At 50.0% G+C, this 26,199-nt stretch overlaps 1 protein-coding gene and 1 pseudogene across 2 annotated transcripts in view; both read right to left on the bottom strand.

Moving 5' to 3' along the window:
• PGPEP1 (pyroglutamyl-peptidase I) overlaps window positions 1-23,467 on the bottom strand; it is a 34,949-nt gene extending 11,482 nt beyond the window's left edge. Inside the window, exons 1-4 of one of the 2 annotated variants that reach the window (XM_018051434.1) lie at window positions 23,352-23,458; window positions 21,332-21,384; window positions 7,598-7,718; window positions 868-984 (exon numbers count right to left, since the gene is read on the bottom strand). In XM_018051434.1, the coding sequence (XP_017906923.1) occupies window positions 868-984; window positions 7,598-7,718; window positions 21,332-21,354 (261 nt within the window). In that variant the 5' untranslated portion in view covers window positions 21,355-21,384; window positions 23,352-23,458. Of the gene's footprint in view, window positions 1-867; window positions 985-7,597; window positions 7,719-21,331; window positions 21,385-23,351 lie in introns of both variants that reach the window. The other variant, XM_018051435.1, reaches the window with a different exon arrangement.
• LOC102170769 lies at window positions 5,664-6,541 on the bottom strand (annotated as a pseudogene).

Here is a 26,199-nt window from a genome sequence, read left to right as displayed (position 1 = left end):
GGGAGCTCACTTGTCAGAGATACCAGCCAAGTTCCTACGCAGTTTGTGCCCAGGGTCTTGGCTGGGCCACAGCTACCTCTGGTAGGAGGGTGTGATCCCTGCCTGTCCTGCCTCTAATCCGCCACATGCGGTTAAAAACCACAGCTCCCTCCCACAGCCATTCTCCCTTTGTGAAACACCACCCCCTCTCCCGACTCCTGCACATTCTAGGAGGTTTGGAGAAAGGTGACACCACCCCTGGCCACCAGAGTGGGCATGTGGGATCCAGGCTTCACAAATCACAGCGTTACTTCTTCCCCAGCCAATCATGACTGGCTCAGGGACTGGACCGTGACCCAAGCTGGCCAATGAGAATCAGCTATAGACTTTGGGGAATTATTTGGAAGACAGGTGTTCTGTTTTTGCTGAGGGGCTGAGCAGCAGCCACCTATCATTGCCAAAACAAAAGCAAAGTGCAAGGAAAGATGAGTGGTCAAGAGAGGAGGCTGATGGCATTGGGTGGGCACCTGGATCAGGCTATACCTGAAGCATGCAGACGCTGATGCTCAAGCTGGGTCGAGGTGTGTTTAGACTGCCACTTATAATGAGACATGCTGTGACTGATACAGAGCTCTAGTGGGACAGAATCAGCCTCTGTGAAGTTTCAGATGTTTGCTTTCCTCTCTCACCTCCAAGGGTAACCCAGAAAAGTGTGGCACCTGGGGGGATAAGACTGTGGTGTCAACCACATGATCAGAGCAGGAACAAAGCCACACAAACCATCCATCCTGGGCCAACCACCTGCAGATCCTGATAGGGAAGCGCCTGCCTTTCCCCCACTCACCTGCGCCCCATCACCTGCGCCCCACTCACCTGTGCCCCACTCACCTGAGGACTGTGCTTCTCCCACAGGGCAGGGATGAGCCTCTGGACTGTCTGATACTCCACTGGAATCTCATACACATGTAGATCCACGCTGTCCCCAAGCCCTAGTTTCTCCAGCTCCTGAAAGCAAAAGCAGAGGAAATGCTGTGGTCTTAGGTCCAGGCTGCAGGGATAACACAATCTCTGGGGATAAGCTGATCTGTCCTCAGAAAACAAGCAGGGCTCCTGACTCACGGCAGAACAGGAAGGTACCCGTGCTCATCCACCCCAAAGCTCCTCCCTCAGCCCCTTCTCCACCCATTCTCTCAGCATCTCCGTGGGTGGCAGCATGGTGCTGTGGCCTCTGAAGCTGGGCTCCTGGATTTGAACCCTCCCTGTGTGACCTTGGACTTCCCAGGTGGTATTACTGGTAAAGAACCTGCCTGCCAATGCAGGAGACTCAAGAGACCCAGGTTCAATCCCCGGGTCAGGAAGATCCCCTGGTGTAGGGCATGGCAACCCACTCCAGTATTCTTGCCTGGAGAATCCCATGGTCAGAGGAGCTTAGCAGGCTACAGTCCATGGGGTCGTGAAGAGTCAGAAAGGACTGAGTGACTGAGCACACGTGTGACCTTGGGGAAGTCACTTAACCTCTCTTTGACTCAGTTCTCTCGTCTGTAAAATGGGGATAGTGACGTATTTTCTTCACAAGGTAGTTGTAATAATTGAAGGAACTAATTCACACTCAAGAGTTTCAAGCAATGCTGCAAAGCTTAGCATATTATAAGCGCTCAAATAATACTGGCTACCATCACTACTATTATTTTTGCTCTTTGTTATTATGGTCTTCCTTTGTTATACCTGTTAAGAATTATTTATGATCTTGGTGCATGGTACATAGCAGGGCCCAACATATTTACAGATGGACCCAACTCATTAGAGTCTCTAATCATCTCGGGAATGACGAGGTGCAAGAACATCATGGATTATAAACAAAAATGGGCTGTGATGACCCCAGTGTTCATAGCAGCACGATTCACAAGCTAAGACATAGAGGCAATCTAAATATCTATCAACAGGTGAACGGATAAAGAAGATGTGTGTGTTATATATGTATATAGGTGGAATACTAGTCAGCCATAAAAAAGAATGAAATAACCTCATTCGCAGCAATGTAGAGGGACCTAGAGATTATAATGTTAAGTGAAGTAAGCCAGACAGAGAAACACAAATATTGTATGATATAAGTGATATTCGGAGAAGGCAATGGCACCCCACTCCAGTACTCTTGCCTGGAAAATCCCATGGACAGAGGATATTATCCTTATGACTTACCTGGACGCTAAAAAAAATGACACAAATGAACTTATTTACAAAACAGAAACAGACTCACAGACATAGATAAAAGCTTATGGTTACCAAAGGGGGTGGAGGGGTCAAGGAAAAAGATAAATTAGGAGTTTGGCATTAACATACATGAACTATTATATATTAAACAGGCAAACAATAAGGACCTACTGTATAGCACGGGAAACTAGAATCAATATCTCGTAACAACCTATAATGGAAAAAATCTATATGCATAGATACATGTATGGATATGCATATATTATATATATATATATTTACATAAATAAACGGGGCTTTCCAGGTAGCTCAGTGGTAAAGAATCCACCTGCCTGCCAATTCAGAAGGCACAAGAGATGCAGTTTCGATCCCTGGGTCGGGAAGATCTCCTGGAGGAGGAAATGGCAACCCACTCCAGTATCCTTGCCCGGAGAATCCCACAGACAGAGGAGCCTGGTGGGCTCCAGTCCCTGGGGCTGCAAAGAGTCGGGCCTTGACTGAGCGCACAGGCGTGGACATAAACGTCTGGAAAACAGGGCTATTGATGGGCCACCACAGGGGTACTCTTCTGGGGAAACAGGTGTTTTCTTCAGATTCTCAGTGTGGCAGTGTTCATGACTGGGCTTCTTCCCCCAGACTGGCACAAGGCCCAGTGCACAGCAGACCCAGAAAATCTTCCTGGAGAAGTTGATGGCAACCCACTCCAATATGCTTGCCTGGAGAATTCCATGGACAGAGGAGCCTGGTGGGCTGTGGTCCAAAGTGTCACAAAGAGTTGGGTACCTAACACTTGTGGGATTCACTAGAGGTGAGTTTTTATGGGTTTTGGGTTTTTTTTTTTTGCCATGCCACATGGCTTCTGGGATCTTAGTTCCCCCACCAGGAATCGAACCCAGGCCCCTGGCAGTGAAACTGTGGAGTCCTAACCACTGGACTGGCAGGGACAGAATAGGATAGTTACGCAGGTGACTGTGGAAGTTCCAGGAGGGGGCTATGGACAGAGAGTAGAGAGGGAGACCTAGGAACTTTGGGGAGATTACTGTAAGTTAATGATCACTCATGTAAGCTACTGGAATGTCGTGGAATGAAACAGCATGCTTAACTATAAAGCCAAAAATAAAAGCATGAGATATGCCCCGGGCCATTAGGTGGGAGAAAAATGTCACCGCCCTTTTATGTATGTATATATGCTCAGTCACGTCTGACTCTGTGACCCCATGGACTGCAGCCCGCCAGGCTCCTCTGCCCATGGAATTTTCCAGGCAAGACTATCAAAGCAGGTTGCTATTTCCTCCTCCAGGGAATTTTCCTTACCCAGGGACTGAACGCGTGTCTCTGGAGTCTCTGGCATTGGTAGGCGGGTTCTTTACCACTAGCGCCACCTGGGAGTTGGTGATGGACAGGGAGACCTGACATTCTGAGCGATGGAACTGACTGAGTGCCGCCTGGAGAACCCCACCACCCTTCCCCCGATTTGAACAAGCGTCACAGTATTCTGAGTTGACCTCAGAGGGTCAGATATTCTCCTGCCCGAAATGAAGGAAGAGCTAGTGATGTAAGCCTCACATCTATGTGAGGGAGACAGTCCTCCCCGCCCCCTTTCCTCTGACTGTAAAATTGTAGCCCAGTTAATCCTCAGGGCGGAGCTCCCTCGCTTGCCTGCTTGCATCTCTTCCAAGCATCCTACACTAATAAATCTACTTCTTGCCTCACTTTGTCTCTCACTGAATTCTTTCTGCCATGAGACCTCAAGAACCTGAGCTTCATTAAGTCCTTAAACCAGGTGCTGTGATCTCAGTTGTAAGACCGTGAGTTCTGGCCTGATTCAAGTTGCGGCGCATGGGTTCAAGCCCCAGTCAGAGATGAACGGCTCCAGGAGCACCAGGGGAAGTCCCCAGAGGTGAGTTGTTGCATCTCCTGCGGCGGCTGCAGGATTTCCTTCTCAGTCCCCTTGACCTTGCTACCCACGCTATTCCAACTCTGTGCCCCGTTGACTGCAGTTGCTCTAGAGAGCGTCCAGGAAAGGCGGGTCTCTCCTCACTGATGAGCTGTGTGCTAAGTCACTTCAGTCGTGTCCGACTCTTTGAGACCCCATAGACTGTAGCCCGCCAGGCTCCTCTGTCCATGGGATCCTCCAGGCAAGAATCCTGGAGTGGCTTGCCATGCCCTCCTCCAGGGATCCTCCCAACCTAAGAATCAAACCGTCTCTTATGTCTCCTGCGTTGACAGGCAGGTTCTTTACAGTACCACTAGCATCACCTGGGAAGCTCCCCCTCACTGATAGAAAACTCCAAACTGCTCCCCAAAGAGGGTGTGTCAAGGTCACCTGGAGACAAGGACATCTGGAGGGTGGGGGGGGGGCCTCAAATGCCAACACCAGCAACTAGGACCCCAACGCTCTTGCCAAGCCCAGTGATGTGTAAGACCAGGAGGGGGCCCCCAAGAAATTCCACAGCCGGAGAGATGAGGGCAGAATGCAAACTTGTGCACGGTGAGCTGCCGACACTGGTGGGTAGATGGCTGGGGGGCAAGGCGGTTATATTTTATGTGAAATCTATTTTACAACACACTAAAAAAAACCTTTGTAAAATATGTAATTTCTTGCACAATCATTTTTCTCGGTCACTAATATTTTTATTCTTCATGCTCCCTTCTCCTCTCAACTCTTCGGTCTGTGGAGGTGGAAATCAGGGGGGACTTTCCTTAAAGGTTTGCAGATCCAGAGATGAGACAGGCCTGGTGCTCCTGGCACACCGCCACGATCTCTACCTGACTATACTGTTTTTCACACCATCGAACCCCTGAGAAGAGCTGGAAGTTTTAGCTCTGTGCTCCCTCTTCCCATTCCCATGATTTTATCAACATTCACCCTGTTTCTGCACACTGCATGCCCAGGGCGATTATTCTGAATGGCCACACATTAAAAATAACAAGATTTGGGACTTCCCTGGAGGTCCAGGGGTTAAAGGACTTCCCTGGTGGCTCAGACGGTAAAGCATCTGCCTATAGTGTGGGAGACCCGGGTTCAATCCCTGGGTGGGGAAGATCTCCTGGAGAATGAAATGGCACCCCACTCCAGTATTCTTGCCTGGAAAATCCCATGGACGGAGGAGCCTGGTGGGCTACAGTCCATGGGGTCGCAAAGAGTCGGACAAGACTGAGCAACTTCACTTTCCAGGGGTTAAAACCCTGTGCTTCCACTGAAGGGGGCTCGGGTTCAATCTTTGGTTCGGGAACTAAGATTCCACATGCTGCTCGGTGTGGGCAAAAAAGCAAAAAACAGACATTACAGACCACTTTGCTTGAGGCTTACTGGATACACCCAAGTTTTGTTTGGGCTTCCCTGGTGTCTCAGATGGTAAAGAATCTGCCTGTAATGAGGGAGACAGGGTTTGATCCCTGGGTTGGGAGGATTCCCTGGAGGAGGGCATGGCAATCCACTCTAGTATTTTTTTTTTTTTGGAAAGAAAATCACTTTATTCTAATTAGTTCACAAACAATAACAGCAGCAAAGCACGTTTAAGAGGCCACAACTGCTTCTTCTGCCCAAACCCAAACTCAATACCATCTCAATGAACTTCTATATAGTGACAACGCCCTCTTCCACTGCAATCCTGAAGCACAAAAGCTATTAATGATTAAGGAGAAGTTTAACGGGTGGTCTCACACTTCATATCTTCACTATTAATTTTACTTAAATCGCTAAATCAACATGGTCATGAGAGGTGATTTTTCATGTCTTCAGTTGGCACTTCTTGATTAAGCTAATCCGTTGGCCAATCTGCACTGTTTCAGCGCCTTGATGAAATCCTCGCAAAGTTTAAGGTCACCCTGGCTCTGGGCACACTCTAAAAACTGTTTCACTTTACAGAAGCAGGGGCCATTCTGCTGCAGCTGTGCCAGCTGGGTTCCCTGAGCCTTCTGGTAAGTGATTCAGGCCTTGAGGGCTCAGCACTGCTTCCTCCACTGAAGCCCCCCGTGATGGTGTGACCCAGAAGCCACAGCCGCGCTGGCAGCAGCGGTTGCCAGCTGGGCCATCAGACCTGACTGCTGGGGAGCAGCAGCAGGGGAGCCAGTGGCAGGTGGGGGAGCCGCTGCTGGTGGCTGAGCTGCGGGCACTGGCCTGGGCACTGCTCTCATCTGAGGCTGGCAGGAGGGGCCGTGCAGGAAGTGTGGCCTCGGCTTCCATGAGGCATCTTGACTGCACTGCTAAGCCCACTCTAGTATTCTTGCCTGGAGAACCGCATGGACAGAGGAGTCTGGTGGACTACAGTCCACGGGGTCGCGGAGTTGGACATGACTGAGCGACTTAGCACGCACGCACACCCATCGTCCAGCCCACGGGGTCGCGGAGTCGGACGTGACTGAGCGACTTGGCACGCACGCACACCCCTCGTCCTTAAGGAATGAGAGGAAGAAGCACAGCGCAGCACACGTTTTGTTTGGCAGGTTGATTGGAAACCAAATCTCATCTCCTCTCCTGAACTGGCCCTCCTCTGTATATGGAATTCTCCAGGCAAGAATACTGGAGTGGGTTGCCATTCCCTTCTCCAGGGGATCCTCCCAACCCAAGGCAGAATCTAAAATCACATCGTGAGACTTCCCTGGTGATCTGGTGGCTAAGATTCTGTGCTCCCAACGCCAGGGATCCAGGTTCCATCCCTGGTCAGGGAACTAGATCCCACATCGCACAGCTGAGCGTTCCCATGCCACAGCGCAAGATCTCATGTGCTGCAACTAGGGCCCGGCTTGGCCAAATAAATTAATATTAAAAAAAAAATCACCTCACAGCCTTTCCTGCTTCTTCCCTGCTGTGACTCCTGCCACACTCAGAATGAAACTCTTAACTCCCCGCCACGGCCCACGATGCCCTGGGGGCCTGGATGCTGCCCTCCTCTGCCTTCTGCTCCATTTCCCCAATACAGTCGCCTAGGTACCAGACTCACTCCTGCCTCAGGGCCTTTGCACTGGCTGGTCCTTCTGCGGAAAATGCTTTTTCCCCCTCTTTGAGGAGTCAGTTGACTTCTAGCCCTATGTCTCAGCCTCCCAAGACCTTCTGGAAGCCCAGCCCTCTTTACATGCTCTCTCAACCCCACAGGTCAATGTCCCAGCCACAGCCCAGGATGTACACACATTAGACGCTGATGAATGTCAGCTGAACAAGTGAGCAGCTCAAGCATGGGCTGAGAACAAACACAGAACTAGCCGAGCCTAGGCAAGTACTTGACGCCCCTGAGGGTGCCTTGCTTTCCTTGACTGTAAATGGGTTTGGACTTGGTGTTGGCTAAGACCCTTCTTTCCTTTTTATCCTTTCTTACATCTAAAAGTAGCCTTATCCATATGACCCAGAAATCCCACAACTGGTCATAAATCCTGAGGAAACCATACTTGACAAAGACACACGTACCCCAGCGCTCACTGCTCCACTGTCTACAACAGTGAGGACACAGAAGCAGCCTCGATGCGCGTCGACAGGCGAATGGACAAAGAAGCTGCGGTACATACACACAAGGGAATACCGCTCAGCCCTAAAAGGAGCACATCCGAGTCAGTTCTAATGAGGCAGATGAACCTTGAGCCTATTATACAGAGGGAGGTAAGTCAGCAAGAGAAAGACAAATATCATTTATTAATGCGTATATATTCCATAATCTAGAAAGACGGTGCTGATGAACCTACCTGCAGGGCAGCAATGGAGACGCAGACAGAGAGAACAGACTCGCGGACACAGCGGGGGAAGGAGAGGGTGGGACCAACTGAGAGAGGAGCATGGAAACACACACATTACTGTATGTAGAACAGACGGCCAGCGGGGATTTGCTGCGCGATTCGGAGAGCTCAACCCAGCGCTCTGGGACAGTCTAGAGGGGTGGGAGGGGGTGGGAGGTTGAAGGGAGGTTCAAGAGGGAGGGGACAGATGTATACCTATGGATGATCCGTGCTGATATATGGCAGAAACCAACACAATATTGTAAAGCAAGTATCCTCCAATTAAGAATAAATAAACATTTTTTTTAAGTAGCCTCAGGACTTCCCTGGTGGTCCAGTGGCTAAGACTCTGCACTCCCAGCGCAGCGGGGCCCGAATTTGATCCTTGATCAGGAACTAGATCTAGACCCCATGGGCCACAACTGAAGACTTGGCAGAGCTAAATAAATAAATATTAATAAAATAAAATAAAAGTAGCCTCACTGTTCACAACAGCTGAAAGGCAGACACAGCCTGCTTGTTCATCGATGGATGAAAGGATATAAACAAAACAGCCCACCCACACAGTGGGATTTTACTGAGCCACGAAAAGGAAGGAAACAACGGACACAAGCTGAAATGTGGGTGAACTTTGAACACATCATGCTGTGTGAAGGAAGTTAGATGCAAAAGGTCACATGTTAAGTGATTCCACTTACACGAAATGTCCAGAGCAGGCAAATCCACAGAGACAGAAAGCAGATCGGTGGTGGCCAGGGGCCTGGGGCCTAGGGATGGGGAATGACTGCCAGTGGGGACAGGATTCCCTCTCTGGATGATAAAAGACATCCTGGAATTAGAGGCGGTGGTTGGACAGCATGGTGAATGTAATAAGTGCCCCTGATTTGTATACTTTAAAAGGGTTAATTTTATATTGTGTAAGTTCATCTCAATTTGTTTTTAAGAAAGGGGAAAAAAGCAGCTCTTCACTGCACAGACGGTGGAGGGTGGGAGCTGGGGCAGAGCCTCTAGGGCCCGGGGACCCGGTTTGTTCTCCCCCTACTTCCTGGCTGGGCGACTCCAGGCAAGGCACTCACACTCTGCATACTTTAGTTCCCTCATCTGGAAATGGATGAACAGTGGTGCCCATATCATAGGGGGAAAAAATAATAAAACAATACACGTGAAAGGCCTGGTGCTGAAAAGGGCTCAAAACATGTTAAATTATATTTTAAAACATTAATGTGTTTCCTTAAAAAAAAAAAAAAAAATCGGACTCCTCTGGTGGTCCAGGGGCTAAGATGCCATGCTTCCAATGCAGGGGGCCAGGTTCGATCCCTGGCCAGGGAATAAGGATCCCACATGCCATGGGGCATGGCCAGAAAGAAGAAAAAGAAAAAATTACGCTGAGTGAAAGAAGCCAGACACAAAAGGACAAAAACTGGATGATTTCACTTATACGAGGTCCCTATTACCATCTGAGCCACCTAGGGCTTCCCAGGTGGCTCAGATGGTAAAGAATCTGCCTGCAGTGAGGGAGACCTGGGGTCAGTCCCTGGATCAGGAAGATCCCCTGGAGTAGGAAATGGAAACCCACCCCAGTATTCTTTCCCGGAGAATTTCATAGGTAGTACAGTTCATGGGGTTGCAGAGTCAGGCATGACTGAAGCGACTGAGCGTGCACAGAGCAGTCAGATTCATAGAGACAGAAAGTATTTACAATGATGGGTGTCAGAGACTGGGGAGAGGGGGAGATGGGGAATTAGTGTTTAATGTGGGCGGGGTTTCAGTCGTGAAGATGAAAAAGTTCTGGAGATGAATGGTGGTGATGGTGTGGTGCTAGGTCGTGTCTGACTCTTGTGACCCCATGGACTGTAGCCGGCCAGGCTCCTCTGCCGATCGGATCTCCCCGGCAAGGATACTGGAGTTGGGTACCGTTTCCTCCTCCAGGGCATCTTTTCCAAACCAGGGAAGACCAAACCTGCATCTCTGGAGTGTCCTGCATTGGCAGGCAGGTTTTTTACCAGTAGCGCAACCTGGAAAGCCCATGGTAAGGATGGCTACACAACAGCGTGAATGTACTTAGTGCCACTGATTTGTACACCTACAAATGGTTCAAAGGGCAAATTTTATGTTCCGTATATTTTATTGCAGTTTGAAAAAGAAAAAGCTGGAAGCTACAGTCTGTATCAGCCACTTTACTGAGCAGGGACGCTAAAGGCACCTGCTGCAGTGCCGGCACCAAGGACTCTCAGGCACTTGTTATCTGGAAGACAAACAGCTTCCATCAGGCCTCTTTCCCTGACTGTGGGATCTTAGCTAATGATTCCCTGTGGTCTGAGCTGTTCCCTGCGCAACGGACTCTCCACGTTGGAGATTTCGAATTGGGCTCTTTACGAACTGTACTTCATTTGTTGAAAGCTGGGAACTATTAGATTCCAATCATAAATCCTCCAGAACTTTCTGGGATTCCTTCCTGCTTTTTCTCTCAATCGCAATGGAAAAATCTAAAATCTACACAGGATGGGACTTCCCTGGCTGTCCAGTGGCTAAGACTCTGAGCTTCCGCTGCAGGGGGGGAGGATCCCATAAGATCCCACATGCCGCACAGCATGGCCGAACAAATCAACAAAACAAAATAAAATCTACATAGTAAATGGGCTTCCCTGGTGGCCCAGTTAGTAGAGAGTCCACCTGCAATGCAGGGGACCCAGGTTTGATCCCTGGGTCAGGAAGAACCCCTGGAGGAGGGCATGGCAACCCCCGCCAGTATTCTTGCCTGGGAAATCCCACAGACAGAGGAGCGATGGGGTCACAGAGTCAGACACGACTGAGTGACCAAACCCCCACCACAGAGTAAATATCCGCTTCCAAGGCCTCCACACACTTCCAACAGGAAGGAGGCAGACATGCGAAGGCACCCGGTGTGGAGTCCTCCTCGGTTTCCTTAAATGAGGAACTGTGTCCCTTTGTCAGGATCTTGAACGTGTAGGGGAAATGGGGATGTACAAACTTTTCATTTGCAAGAAATGTGAGTTTCCCAGAAAGCCATGAGTTCAGAGCGCAGCGCACCTTTGCCCCAGCTTCGGGCTGGACAGTCCACCACGTTCAGTTCCTTTTCCCCAGTGGAGCTAATACTACTTAATATTTTCCTCAAGCTCAATCATTTAACTTTTTCCCTTAAATAACTTTAGCCTTATCCCTAGGTGCCCAGGTGGCACAGTGGTAAAGAATCCACCTGCCAATGCAGGAGACACAGAGTTATGGGTTCGATCCCTGGGTCGGGAAGATCCCCTGGAGAAGGAAATGGCAGCCCCCTCCAGTATTCTTGCCTGGGAAATTCCAAGGACAGAGGAGCCTGGCGGGCTACAGTCCATGGGTCACAAAGAGTTGGACACGAATGAGTGACTGAGCACTCGTGTACACACACACACACACACAGACACGCGCACGCAAATACTAGATGACAATACCCGTGAGTTACAGGGTAACTTTAATATAAGATACATTATATTAAAGACGTGTTCTTCGTGCTCAGTTTCACAACTGCCCTATATACAGTGTGCGTATACTTTCCATAAGAGAAATATTTCAAAAAATAGTTTAAAGCACTTCTCTCTTCCTCCAAAAGTATTTTTAAGTTATTCCTTTAAAAATTAACTCAAGTTAAAAAAAAAGAAAAAGAAAACTAACTCAAGCAGATAAACAACAAAGTCCTACTGTATAACACAGGGAACTATATTCAATACCTTGTAATAAACTATAATGGAAAACAATTTTAAAAAGAATATATCCATACATATAATACTGTATGTATACATATACATATCATTTTGCTATACACCAGAAACTAACACAACGTTGTAAATCAACTATATTTCTATTTAAAATAAATAAATAAATAGAACGAACTGAAGTAATCTTTTTGAGCATGGTGTTTGGACTCTGCCCTCAGGTTAAAGACAAAAAGAACCATCAGCAAATACTAAATTCTAGTGAGTAGGTTTTCTCTGGGGGAAGCAATTCTGAAGTTCCTTTCTGTTCATTCTAGGACTGATCAAAGACGTGAACACACTGGGGATCATGGCCCGGGGCGGGTGCGGAGGGGGGTGGTCCACACTGTCAGAGGAATGAGTTATATGTCTGTGATGCTGGATCCAATTTGGAGGCATCCGTGCAAATTTCAGGGTTTTGATACAGAAATGGGTGTGAGTTTCGGTGCTCTCAAAATCCTGCTATTTTTAAAATGGATAGCCAACAATGACCCATTGTATAGCACTGGGAGCTTTACTCCATATAACAACCTAAACGGGGAAAGAATTTGAAAAAAATAGCTATATGTATGTGTATAACTGAGTCACTTTGCAGGACACCTGAAACTAACTGTTAGTCAACTATGTTGGTGGTGGTTACCTGCTCAGTCGTGTCCAATTCTGCGACCCCGTGGACTCTAGCCTGCAGGCTCCTCTGTCTATGGGATTTCCCCAGCAAGAATACTGGAGTGGGTTGCCATTTCCTTCTCCAGGGGATCTTTCCAGCCCAGGGATTGAACCCACGTCTTCTGCACCGCCAGGCAGATTCTCTACCACTGAGCCACCAGGGAAGCCCTAATCAACTGTACTTCAACAGAAAATAAAAAGCGGGTTTTTTTTAAAGAAGGAGGTGCAGGGGTGGGTGAGTGGGTATGAATGCACACACCTCCACTTTCCAGCTCTGTCCACTGACAGAGCTCAGAAACAATGACAGCCTAGTAGCAGTGAGCACACCCAGCTCCCCGATTCCAGCTTTATGATTTTTAAAAATTTTTAATTGAAGGATTTCATTATTTCTTTACACTGTTGTGTTGGTTTCTCCCAAACATCAATGTGAATCAGCCATAAATATACACATGCCCCCTCCCTCTTTCGCCTCCCTCCCAGCCCACCCCCTTCTCGTCCCTCTGGGTCGTCACAGAGCACTAGACTGGGCCCCCTCTGTTATACAGTAACCTCCCACTAGCTATCTACTTTACACACGGCAGTGGATATATGTCAATGCTAAACATACGAATGCTTAACGAATTTGCCCATTAGCCTCGGGTGGAGGCCATGCTAAGCTTCTCTGTATTGTTCCAATGTTAGTATATGTGCTGCCGAAGCGAGCTCCAGCTTTCAGTTTGAAATACTGTTATCCACTAAAAGACTGAAGGCTTTCTCGGAGAAGTGGCTCATTTCCAGGATGGGGCAGGGGGAGTATACAGGTGGACCTGGAGTTACTATCAGTTCCATTCAGTCGCTCAGTCGTACCCGACTCTTTGCGACCCCATGAATTGCAGCACGCCAGGAGTTACTATATGACCCAGTAATTCCCCTTCTGATACAAACACACACACCTAAGGTAAACGAAGACCTTCATCCACACAAAAACGTGTAAGTGAATGTCCATCCAGCATCACTCTTATAGCCAAAACAGGTGGAGATGACCCACATGGCCCTCAACAGGTGAACAAATAAATGAAACACGGTCTCATCCATGCAGTGAAACACTACTCGGCCACGAAAAGGAGTGAAGCCCCGATTCACGCTGCAACAGGGATGGATCTCAAAAATGCTGTGCTGAGTGGATGCAAGGAGATACAAAAGGCCACATCCTGTATGATTCCATTTTTATGAAATGTTCAGAAAAGGCAAATCCAGCGAGACAGAAGGTAAATGAGCGGCTGGGAGGGAAAGGAGGAATGGGAATGATAGTCAGTGGGAATGAGGTGTTTTCTGAGGTGATGAAAATGTCCTGGCCCTAGATCGAGGTGATGGTTACACAACTGTGACTATAATTAATACACTAAATTATACACTTGAAGAGGGTGAAATTTATGGCACACTATTATACTGCAATAAAATTATATATCAACTTTTAAAAAGCACACAAAACATCTGACATCCAACACTCAGGCAGAAATCAGTAAATCTAAAATTACTGGGAAATTAAATATGCATTTCCAGGGACTTCACTGGTGGTCCAGTGACTAAAGACTCCGCGCTCCTGGTGCAGGGGACACAGGTTCAATCCCTGGCCCAGGAAGAGTCCACAGGCCACAGAGCAAATGAGCCTGTACGTGACGACAACTGAACCCATGCTCTGCAACGAGAAGCCGCCACAGTGAGACACCCGCAGGCAGCAATGAAGACCCTGGGCAGCCAAACATAGGCGAACTAAATGATCGTTTTTTTTAAAAAAGTGTATTTTCAAAAAGTGAGCATGGAATCAAAAAAAGAAGAAAGTGCTCAAAAATAGTGGGCTTCCCAGGTGGCACTAGTGGTACAGAACACACTTGAGAATGCAGGGTTCAGCCCCTGGGTGGGGAAGGCCCCCTGGAGGAGGAAACGGCAGCCCACTCCAATGTTCTCGCCTGGAAAATCCCATGGACAGAGCAGTCTGGCGGGCTACAGTCCACGGGGTCGCAAAGAGCCAGACACGACTGAAGCGACATCACACACCCGAGAATGATAGGCACGTGGACTACAGACACAGGAGCCAGCCTCGACAGGCTGCCACGGGCCAAATGTGGGACAATTTGAACATCAAAATTAAGACAGCAAGAAAAGAATCTGGAAAAGAGTATGTGTCTATATATATATATACACCACTGAATCAGTTTGCTGAACACTTGAAACTAACACATTGTCAATCAATTCTACTCCAACATAAAATATAAAATCTTTCTTAAAAAAAATTAAGAGAGGGACTTCCCTGGTGGTCCAGTGGTTAAGACGCTGTGCTCCAAAGGCCCAGGTTCCATCCCTGGTCAGGGCACTGGATCCTGTTTCCCACAACTAAAAATCCCGCGTGCTGCAACGAAGATCCATGTGCCGCAACTAAGATGGGGCGTAGTCAAAGAAAAAATAATTTTAAAAATGAAGAGAGTAAGAGATTATCATCTGTGGAGGACAGTCAGTACCCATGAATTCACACAGATACAAACACACTTCCAGTAGAAAGCCATAAAAAGGATCGAAGGAATTAGAAAACCGTCATTTGGCAACCATCATAGGAAAACAATAACTAATTGAGGTGAGACTCACCGGGAGATCCTAATATGATCTCGATGTAACTCTCTATGGGATACTTTTTCATTACAAAGGGCAAGAAAGTAACTTTGCAGAGAAGAAACCCATCCGCTGACATTTTTAACAGGTCATCAATGCATCCAGTGCCTCCTGATACCATCCCTGCGGAAGGACACAACATCACTCCTGCGGGATTCTTGCCCCAAACGCACAGCCTCTGGTCTAGTCTTGAGGAAACACCACCCCGAGGGACATTCTTAGCCAACAACATCATCTGTGAGACTCAAAGGAAGACTGAGGCACTTTCCAGATCACAAGGGATTCGAGAAATGGAATGACTGAACCCTATGCACAATCCAGAACTCTCTTTCGCCGTGAAGAATTTCAATAGGATGGCGGGCAAAATCTGAATCAGAGCTGTATATTATAGAATTGTGTCAGTGTTCAAGGAGTCTGATTTCGGTCACTGTGCTGAGGTTGTGTTTTAGGAAATATACAGTGACATATTTAAAGATAGAGGGGTCTGGTGCCTGCAACTGACTCCTAAACGACACAAAGCATGACAGTTCCTCAAAACACGAAACAGAATTATCTTATGATGCAACCATGCCACTTCAGGGTGCATACCCACAAAAGCTGAAAGCAGGGTCTTGAAGAGATACTCCCTGTTCACTTCATAGCTGCGTTACTCACAGGAGCTCAGATTTAGAAGCCACCCGAGTGTCTACTGACCCATTAATGGATAAGCAAAATGTGGTATATACACACAATGGACTATTAACCAGCCTTAAAGAGGAAGGAAACTCTGACACGTGTTACTGTAGGAGTGAACCTTGAAAACATTATGCTCAATGAAATAAGCCAGACACAAAAGGACAAAACTGGATGGTTCAACTTATATCAAGTCCCTAGTGTAGTCAGAGTCTTAGTGACAGAAAGTACAATGATAGCTGCCAGGGGCTGCGGGGAGAGGGGAGAATGGGGAGTTAGGGTTTAATGGCAACAGAGTTTCAGTTTGGAAGATGAAAAAGTCCTGGGAAATGAATGACGGCGATGGATGCAAAACAATGTGAATGTATTTAATGCCACTGAATTGCACACTTAATAACAGTTAATGTGGAAAGTTCATGTTATATATATTTTACCACAATTAAAAAAATTACTTAGCAATAAGAAAATATTTTAAACTATATTTATCTACCTACCTACCTATTTATCTATGTGCTCAGTCACGTCTAATTCTTTGTGACCCCACAGACTGTAGCCTGCCAGGTTCCTCTGTCCATGGAATTTTTCAAGCAAGAATACTGGAGTGGGTTGCCATTGCATTCTCCAAGGGGTCTTTCCAACCCAGGGATCTAACCCGAGTCTCCTACACAGGCAGACAGATTCTTTATCACTGAGCCACCTGGGAAGCCCCTAATTATCTATAGAGAAATGCAATATAATGTTAACATTTGGGGACTCCAGGTGTGAAAAGACTTCTTGGCACTATCCTTATAACTTGTCAAAAAATAATTTTTTTTAAATGAATGGGGTTAAAGATGGCTTTCTCTCCCACCACTGCTGAGAGGAGAAATCAAGACCTTTCGACATCCTGTCAACGACAACCTCATTTTTCCTTACCCTCCTGCCCCTTGCAGCTTGAAATTTTCCTGTCCCCTCTCCGGCTTTTTTTCCCCATGGACCTGGCAGCCCTTTCTGGCAACGGAAGATGAAAGGCCAGTAACTGAAAAAAATCCACGACTTCCCTGGTGGTCCTGGGGTTAAGAATCCGCCTGCCAATGCAGGGGACACGGGTTCAATCCCTGGTCCGGGAAGAATCCACATGTAGCAGAGCAACTAAGCCAGTGTGCCACAACTACTGAACACGGAGCTCTAGAGCCTGCGCTCGGCAGCAAGAGAAGCCGCTGCAGGGAGACGCCTCCGCGCCGCAGCCAGAGGGGAGCCCCGCGCTCCACCACCAGAGAAAGCCCGCGCCCAGCCACGAAGACCCAGCGCAGCCGAAAACAATTTGTTAAAAGAATTCTAAAGAAAACAAATCCATCCCCCAGGTTAAGTGAGGACTTCAAAGGATTGCCTTTATTCATTTAGAGTTTCGCTTGGGGACTTGTCCTCAAAACGAGACTGCAACACGCCACCCAGGGTGCAGGCAGGTTAACTGGTGGAGCCATCTCTGCGGGTGGGGGGCTGGGAGACTGCAGATGCTGCTGACTCGGTTAGTACCCAAGCCAGGGAAACACTGGAGGACACAGGAACCCTCTCGGTGGCCGCCATGATGTGATGTGCCAGACGGACACGCAGCAGCCCCACCCTCTGGATCCTCTCTGCCCCTCTCCCTTCACCTAGCAGGCTGGCTCCTGCATGCCGATCACCCTCACCTGCACACGGGAACTCAAGGGTCACTCCCACTGGGTGCTGTTTACCGAGCATCAGTGGGAACAATTGCCCACATCAACTGCTGATGATTCAGAAATCCCCTGATGCCAGCAGGGTGTCATGGAGTGGGTCAGCTTCCAGTTCTAACCTTCTCTCCTCATGTCCTCTGGGTCCTCAGCTACCCCCTCCCCAGCTGGGGGTAAAATAAACTAAGAACACCATCCCTGGGACTTCCCTGGTGGTCCAGTGGTTGAGAATCTGCCTTCCAATGCAAGGGACATGGGTCTGATCTCTGAGTTGAGGAACCAAGATTCCACACGCCCCAGGGCAACTAAGCCCAGGTGCTGAGACTAGAGAAGCCTCAGCACTACAATGAAGACCCAGCACCTCCATGGAGATTTAAAAAGAAAAGAAAATCCTCATTGAAGATACACATCACATGGTCAGCATCCCCGGAGAGGCATCCACCTGCTCATCAAAGACCCTGAGAGAGGCATCCTTGCTGCTTTATTCTTGGGGAGCAAACCCTGAAGGCCCCAGTGCCACTGCCAAGGGGAAGAGGTGGGGTTGGGAGAGAAGACAGCTGTCCCTGCCCCCACAGACAGAGCAGTGCAGGCTGAGCAAAAGCAGCCAGTGTGAGAGGACCACGGAGCCTGCTCCATGGACGACCGCCTTTGCTTGCAGCTTGAGACCAGGCAACACCCATCTGTGGTGACAGAGCTCGGGAAGCAGCTGCCTACAGAGCAGGACAAGGCGATGGGGGGCAGGGGGTGGGCACTGAGCAGGAAAGAATGTTCTGGGTTGATGGGAATCAAACAACTATCTTGCTCAAAGCATTAGTGACATGGGCATAGACACTTTTTTATTTTTACTTTTTTGCCACACAGCGCGGTATATGGGGATCTTCCTGGGCCAGGAACTGAACCCAAGTCCCCTGCAGCGGAAGCACAGTGTCTTAACCACTGGACCACCAGGGAAGTCCTAGGCATAAATACTTTTCACCAAAGTGATGGGGGCATTGAAGACATGGGTACATGACTTTATACAAATGATTCCCCAATTTTAAGAAGGGCAAGAGTGGGAGAGGAATAGCTACACTTTTCATTTGAAGTTTGGAAAAGTTAGGAAAAGCTAAATTCTTGGCCTCTGAATACTTTCTGCTCCAAAAGATCTGGACGGTTCTCTTGGGGGGGGGAGGGTAGCAGTGCACCCCGAGTCCGCCAGGCACATACCGAGAAAGGAAAGGGACTTGGGCGCCCCAGACAACGCATTGTCTACACCCATCTACCTGACAAGACCCTGCTGCTCAGCCGCATCTGACCGATTCCCTTGACCCCACAACAAAGACCCCCTTTGTTCCCTGGTTAATATCCTTAGCAGGTCTGTCTAGACTCACTGTGGCAGTAATTGTTCCGTGATGTCACTAGGACCTGTGACCCAGTTCCTCCTTGCCCTGCTTGGTCAGGGAAGGCTCCTGACATCCCAGCCCTTGACACCCACCTGAGCCTCCTAGGGAGAGACACAGCCACAGCCAGCATCCCATGCTAACCACCCAAGACCTGCGAGGAGATGTGACGCTTGAAAAACCCACTCCCCTCCTGCTTGAGGTGCTGGGCAAGAGGAAAGGGGGGTGCCCCTCTGTCCCCAGAACTCCCACCTCCCCCATGGAGCTGGTGGGAAACAGGTCACCCTCTGCTGGGGCACAACTTCACCCAGGGCATGAAGAAGGAAGGTCAGATGAGAGAGAGAAGAGAGAGAGAAACAGAGAGAGAGAGCAAGAAGCGAGGAGAGGGAGAGAGAAAGGAGGGAGCAAAAGACAGGGATGGAGGGAGAAGGGGAGAGAGAGAGAGCTTGAGCAACAGAGACAGGGAAAGACAGAGACCCAGAGAGGCCACTGGAAACTGGAAGAGAGAGAGACAAAAGGGAAGAGAGAGATGAAGAGAGAAGGGGAAAGACAGAGGTCCGGAGAGCGAGAAACAGAGAAAGAGAGACACCCAGAGAGGAGCCGAGAGAGAGAGAGAGACAAACTCCCTGGCAGAAGAGGAGTTCCTTCCCCAGGTGGCAGCTTAAGCTTCAGGAAAAAGCAGCTGGGACAGGAGGTGACTGCTGTTCACCTCCTCTTACCCAACACCCATCTTCAGCTTGACGTGATGACATCAGTGGTTGCCCACAGCTAATGTCTGGACCACACCAAACGCACTTCTAGGCATATTTTCTTGAGGACTGGGTTGGACCCGTCCAGAGGCTACACCCCTCCCATGGGCAAATCTGTTCCATCCAGAGCAAGTGAGAAGCACCGCCAGCAGCTCCAAGCTGCCTGCTGCACAGAAGGTGTGGGTTTAGTCGCTCAGTCGTGTCTGACCCTTTGTGACCCCATGGCCTGTAGCCCACAGGCTTCTCTGTGCATGGGACTTTCCAGGCAAGAGTTCTGGAGTGCAAAGGCATGGGGCCCAACTGCCAACTGTGCTGACACCAAGTTCTAGAACAGGCAGAACGCACGTAGGGTGGCCATAAAGTCTGCAGAGACGCCTGCACCCGGGTGGGGGGCAGGGGGTGGTGCAAGTAGCTCGGAAAGGACATAAGGGGCTTCTGCAATGCAGAAGAGCAGAGAAGGCGCTGAGAATGTTCTAGATTTCAACTGGGCTCAGGCACCACAGAGGTACACAGGCGTCAAACATCATGAAGTTAGACAGCTGCGTGCACTCAGGGTACCTGGGGGAGGCTCCAGCTTTTTAAAAGGGAAAGGTTGGCATCTTTTTAGCTGGGCAATGGTGGAGAACCCAACCCTGTCTCACAAAGTAAAGGAAGAAAATTGAAAGACTTCTAGAGGCAAGATCTGGAGAGAGGGTTGACTGAAATACAAAGTGGATCTCCCCTCCAGCAGCACGAAGAGAAGCTGCCATCCTTCACCATCCCCGTCCTGATGCTCCAAGGGATTTCCAAAGATTGTTTAATTGATTTTTCTCCTATTTAGATGCAGATCATAGTGTCTGGGGGCCCGGGAACTCAGACACTCGGCTTTGTATCCACTCAGCCCCGTGAAGGCTCCTGTCTGAAACTCGCACAAAGCCAGACACACACGCCTTGAGAAACACGCTGTTTCCTTTTTGTCTGGGGCTCCAGGGAGCGGGTGCAACGAGCAGGGCCTCAGACACGCTCCCATCTGTGGAGTCCCGGGGATCCCGTCCCTCTGTCCTGCTTCCGAAGTGGGGTGAATTTTTTTTTAAAAAAGGGAGATGAATGTGGCTGAGATTTTGAGGTCTGGAAGAAGGGTGATAAAAAAACATGGGGGTTTCCCAACTAGGTGTTGACACACTAAGGTTTCAACTTGGCTTTTTCTCCAAATTCAGGGCTCTGGAGTGGAAAGCCAGGGCGGGGGGGTGCTTTAAATCAAGCAGCTAATGGGCTAGGATTAACACTAGTTTGGCTCCGGTCTCTGCAGATCTGATTTATATAAGGAGAAAACGTTTCTCTCTTTCTCTCTGCCCATTGTTCCCCAGTCTGTCTCTCCAAATGCCCCAGCTGACAAAGAAACTAGAAGGCTTGGGACAACAGGAAGGACTCCCCCCTCCCTGCCCTCAATATGCAGTCTTTGCTTCCTTCAGCTGCCCAGAGGCAACACAGATCACTGCAATCCCTTCTACAAGGTTGCCACAATTCCCAATATTCGCTGGCTGGGGCATGGGAACTCTTGAAGAAAGGCCATTCTGGTTTCTGAGCTGGATGACTTCAAATAGCTCTCTGTGGGCCTCAGTTTCCTCATCTGTAAAGTGGGCACAAGAATAAACACACCTAAGGGTTGTTGGAAGAATTCAGTGCTCTAGGCAGAAAAAAATGCCTGGCGCAGAACAAGCTCTCAACAAACATTACAGCAGTAACTATCTGAGCAGGAATATCTGTCAGACAGGTAACATCTCTCTCCAGGAAGCTTCACGGGAGACGCTCTCTTCGTAGGTTGCTTGCTTTCTTTGGCACCAAATATTGCCAGGGGAAGCCCAGCCTGATTCCTCCCCTCTGGATTCAGTTACCTGGACCGCAATCCAGCTGGCATTCACAGTATGTTCCCCAAAAGGGCCGAATCCTGGAAAAAAAGGTAAGAGCAGCACATCACCACCCAGAGGCCCCTCCTGGCCTGCCCAGGGCCAGGCGGCTGCGTGTGTCCACAAGAACGGAGCGTGGAGCTTCGGGAGCAGCCCTCCCCGGGACAATGCCAGGGGCCTGGTCCAAGTCCTGGGGTGCAGCCAGTGGTCCCTTCAGAGCGCCCTGCCACATAACTATTCTCAACTGAAGTTGTGAGTCCTGTCTTGTTCTCATTCTCACCTGATCTTGTGTCGGCAAGGGGCCAGCACCCCCTTTTTGCTCTAGAAAAGGCTGACTTTGTTCCCCTCTCAGTTTCTTCCCCTATCCTCGATCCCCAGATATAACTGTTTCATCACTGTCTTTGTGCACCTTTCCTGGACTCTGGAATTACAGGGCTGGAGGTGCTCCATGATTCACGGTCTGATAAGGAACGTGGGTATCTCCCAGGTCAGGCTGTCCAGGCACCATCCCTTCATCCTCTTCCCTAGTCACTGGGCCCCATTTATTTACAAACCAGACTGTACCTAAAGATGTCCCAGGTGCTCATGCCCTGTGGCCTTCAGCCCCCCTGTGCCTCCCTTTCAAAGGGTGTTTCCTGACTGAAGCACAGAGAGGTGAAACCAGCTGTCCAAGGTCACACAAGGAGAAGGAAGAGCATGGATTCAAACCCAGACCCAGCAGAGTCTGTGGCCTGCCTCTTCTGACCAACCCAAACACACTAAAACATAAATCTCTTGAAGAGAGGCTGCCCTTGATCACGTGTCATGGGTCACTCCAGCTGGGCCAAGTGCCCCAGGTGGTATCATGGCCCTGGGAGGAATACGGTGGGCTGGAACACCAGGGGGCCCCCATGTAAGGTCAGAATCTCTCTACCCCTTTCCTCCTCCTGCATGGACCAAATATGGGTCCCAGCTCAGCCACTGACAAACAAGGGCACCTCTGTGACCCTCGGTTTCCCCTTCTGCAAAATGAGACAGTAAAGATGTAATAACCTCAGGCCAGAAAAATGTCCCTCCCAGGGCCGCTGCCAGAGTTAGCCCTAAAGTAATAAACAAGCAGACACAGGAGGGCTGCAGGGGAAAGTGACCCTCTGGCAACTTGACACACCTGTCAGGTAAGTGGCTTCTTCCATCTTCCTAGGAATTCCAGGACCAGCCCGGACCTTCCTGGGCCACACACCACCTGTTTGAATCTTGGCCGGATTTCTCACTCTCACCCCTCACGACGGTTCCCCCCTCCCACCCCCCGCAGAGGCCCGGCGGAAGTTGACGCCCACGAGGCTCCGAGGCGGAGTCTCCCAGAGGGGGAGACGCAGTTAGTTTCGGGGAGTTGGTGACAGAGGAGTGGTGGGGGGTGGGGGGAAGCCGGCTTAATCACAAACAGCCCGGGCAGGAAAGATTTTGATCAAGACAGTCCCTGAAACAACCGGAAGAACGGCCGGCAACCCGAAGTTCCCGAACTCCGCCTGCCCCTGCCTCGGGGAAGCAGCCCCTCATTAGCGCAGGGTTCGGGGAGCAGTGTCTGGCAAGACGTTCATTTGTCACCGGGGCACTTCCTGCCCGCAAATCGGCCTTTGTCCCCTGGGACCGGGGGTGGTGTCAAACCCGACCTCGGGAGGGCAGACACCACAAACAGGTGTCCGGAGGGTCACTGTCCCCAACGGGGAAAGGAAGGACGGGCCTGCTCCGCGCGGGGCATTTGCCAGGACCCCCACGTCCTTGGCTGCCCCGACCCCTGACAGTGGGAACACAGGGGCGCCCCCTTCTCCGCGTTCTCCGTTTCGCGCGGGCTGCGCTGGGCTCTCTCGGGCGATGACACCTTCCAAATCTGAGGCGACTTCTAGCACCTGCCCCACCCGGGCCGCCGCGTCCCTCCCCGCGACGCGCCTCGCCGCCTCCCGAGCCGCCCCACCCAGCCCTGCCCCAGGACGCCGCCACCGCGGCCGCCGTCCGCGCGATGCCCTCGTACCCGTGACCACCACCGCCTTCCTGGGTTGCTCCATGGCGGGCTCAGGCTGTGCCTCTGACCGGTTCCCGGTCTGCGCCGGCGAGTCAGCTGCGGCGGCTCGGACCCGCGCCGCCCCGCCCCCGAGCCCGGCCCCGCCCCGCCCCCGAGCCCGGCCCCGCCCCGCCCCCGAGCCCGGCCCCGCCCCGCCCCCGAGCCCGGCCCCGCCCCGCCCCCGAGCCCGGCCCCGCCCCGCCCCCGAGCCCGGCCCCGCCCCGCCAGGCCCCGCCCCCGTTCGGGCCGCCGAGCGTGCGCGTGCCCGGGCCCGAGACGCAGCGTGCGCGCCGCGTCCATAACTCTCCGCTGAGAAGTGCGTGGCTGTTCGCCGTTCGCAACATGTTTCCCCACCTGCAGGATTCGGACGGTTCGCTTCGCAGGCTGTGGCCTCTCGAACTCACTGAGTCATGCCTTGGGGACGAGCTGATCATTTAGTCCACAAATGTTCACAGATCGCTTGCTGTGAATTATATCGGAGCCCCCCTCCCATCTCCCTGTGAGTAAGGCTCTTTTTCCCCGTCCCTTTGATAGAGAAAGCTGAGGCATAGTTCGGAAAGCCACTCAACTAAAGCCTCCTGGGGCCACATATGCGGCATTCAGGCCAGGAGTTTGAGGCGGGGGGAAGGAAATAAAATGAAAACACTGCACAGCTGGGTGGTGCCCTAAGCAGGCTCCTACGTTGAGAAGGAGGCTGATGTGGCCCCAGAGACCAGGCCTTCCCCTGCTTGTTTCTCCAGTACACAGCTGCTGCTCTAACCCCAGGAGTCCTCCAAGGGCCCAGCCTCAGGGCCTTTGCACTTGCTGTTCCCGCTGCCTGGAACGTGTTCTGAAGATTCCTGCGAAACCAAATGCTTCTCCTTCAGAACTCAGCTGGAGCATAAACTCCTCCTAGGTGTCCGCCTCACCTCGGCTGAAATCCCTACCCCACTTCACCACCACCCTAGTAGGTCCATCTCATTTCCTTGTTCCACTCTCTTCAGAGCAGCAATCACATTCAGAAATCATCCCTTTAGGGGCACTGCTGTTCTGATTTATTTCCCACTTCCTGCCCTAAATTCCAGAGCAGGGGCATGTCTCCATTAGAGCCTTGTGCCTGGCACACAGTAGGTCCCCAGCCCACGTTCATCAGAGGTCAGAATTCCTCCCAAGATAGCCAGAAAAATAACGCTGAGTTTCTGGCCACATCCTTAGAAACAGGGCTGGACCTTGGAGCTGGGTCACTGACCTCTCATTCCATGCAGCCTTGGCCTGGATTAACCAGGGTGCTGACCAAGGACCGTCAGTCTCTGACCCAGGCCTCAGAATACCCAATGCAGCATTCTCTGAACTGCCCGAAGCCTTGTTTGTAAACTCAAGCCCGAGATCACATACTTAGTGGCTATTTTGGTCTCTGGCAGCTTCAGGTAGAATTCAGAAAATCTGAGATCTTGCCTGGGCTGGCTTGGGAGTGAGACCTCAGCCAACGGGAAGAAGAGAACAGAACTAAGATCTTCACCAAGATCAGATTTTATCAGTCAAACATGTAATAAGTGTCTGGGATGAAGTGCATGCATTGCTAGAAGCTGGGGCTTTGGAAAGAGAGAAGCCACAGTGGGTGTCATTTTCCCCCCATTGCAATGGGGCAATAATAAAGGGAAACTGTTAACACCCAGAGTTAATGGTGATCAGAGAAACTGAGTCACATGCTACTGCCACGAGTGACTGGGGATAAAAGTTCATGTTCACTGGATGCAGTCCCCGTTTAAGCATATCACTAGTGTTCTTTTTTTCTTTTTAAGGTCTTTTAAAAAAATTATTTGGCTGTGCCAGGTTTTAGTTGCAGCACTCAGAATCTTTAACCTTCGCTGTGGCATGTGGAACCTTCAGTTGTGGCATTCAGGATTTTTAGCTGTGGCGTTCATACGCTTAGTTGCAGCATGTGGGATCTGGTTCCCTGCCCAAGGATCAAACACAGGCCCCCTGCATTGGGAATGCAGGGTCTTAGCCACTGGACCACCAGGGAAGTCCCTAGTGTGTGTGTGTTTGTTTTTAATATCACAAACCCTTGGAGGGAGGAACTGTTCTTATCCCAGTTTGCAAGTGAGGAAAAGGAACCTAGAGCCGCTAAGTCACTTGTCCCAAGTCACATGGAAGGGGCTGGGACATGGATCAGGAATAACGGAGTCCTCAGGGACAAGTGGGGTGAAAGAAAGTTGGCTGAAAGAGCCAAATTGTGAGTTCACAGTCTGGCTTAGCAACAGTGTAACCAGCAGCGCAGGGCCTGTGTGAGAGCCCTAGGTGAAGGGAAGGGGACGGATAGAGAGCTTTTTTTTAAAAAAAAAAAAGATGGTTACACTGGAAAGCCACTCCTGCAAAGTCATAGCTACTGTGGAAAAGTTTGGCAGTTCTTTAAGAGGTTAAACATAGTTACTGAAGGCCCCAGCAATTCTCCTAGGGATGCTCCCAAAATAATTACAAATAAGTGTCCAAATACTGTGAAAGTTTTTGAATGTTCATGACAGTACAATTCAGGATCACCAAAAGGGAGAAAAGAAAACAAATGCTCATTAGCAGATTAAAAAAAAAAAAAGTTTACTTTCCATCATTCCCAACAGTGGAATACTGCTCAGTAGTAAATGAAGCATGGACACATGGTACTGCCTGGAGGAACCTTGAAAATATCATGCTGAATAAAAGAAGTCGGACAGGAAAGACCACATAGTGTATGATTCTAAGTATAGAAAATGTCCGGAACAGGCAAATCCGTGGAGGCAGATAGTGGATTAGTAGTTGTCAGGAGCTAGGGGAGGGGGGATAGGATGTGACTGCTAATGAG

The sequence above is a fragment of the Capra hircus genome, chromosome 7 (genome assembly GCF_001704415.2).
Source record: "Capra hircus breed San Clemente chromosome 7, ASM170441v1, whole genome shotgun sequence".
Classification (NCBI taxonomy): Eukaryota; Metazoa; Chordata; class Mammalia; order Artiodactyla; family Bovidae; genus Capra; species Capra hircus.
Note: the sequence above shows the minus strand (reverse complement) of the source record. Positions and strands in the feature narration are given on the sequence as shown.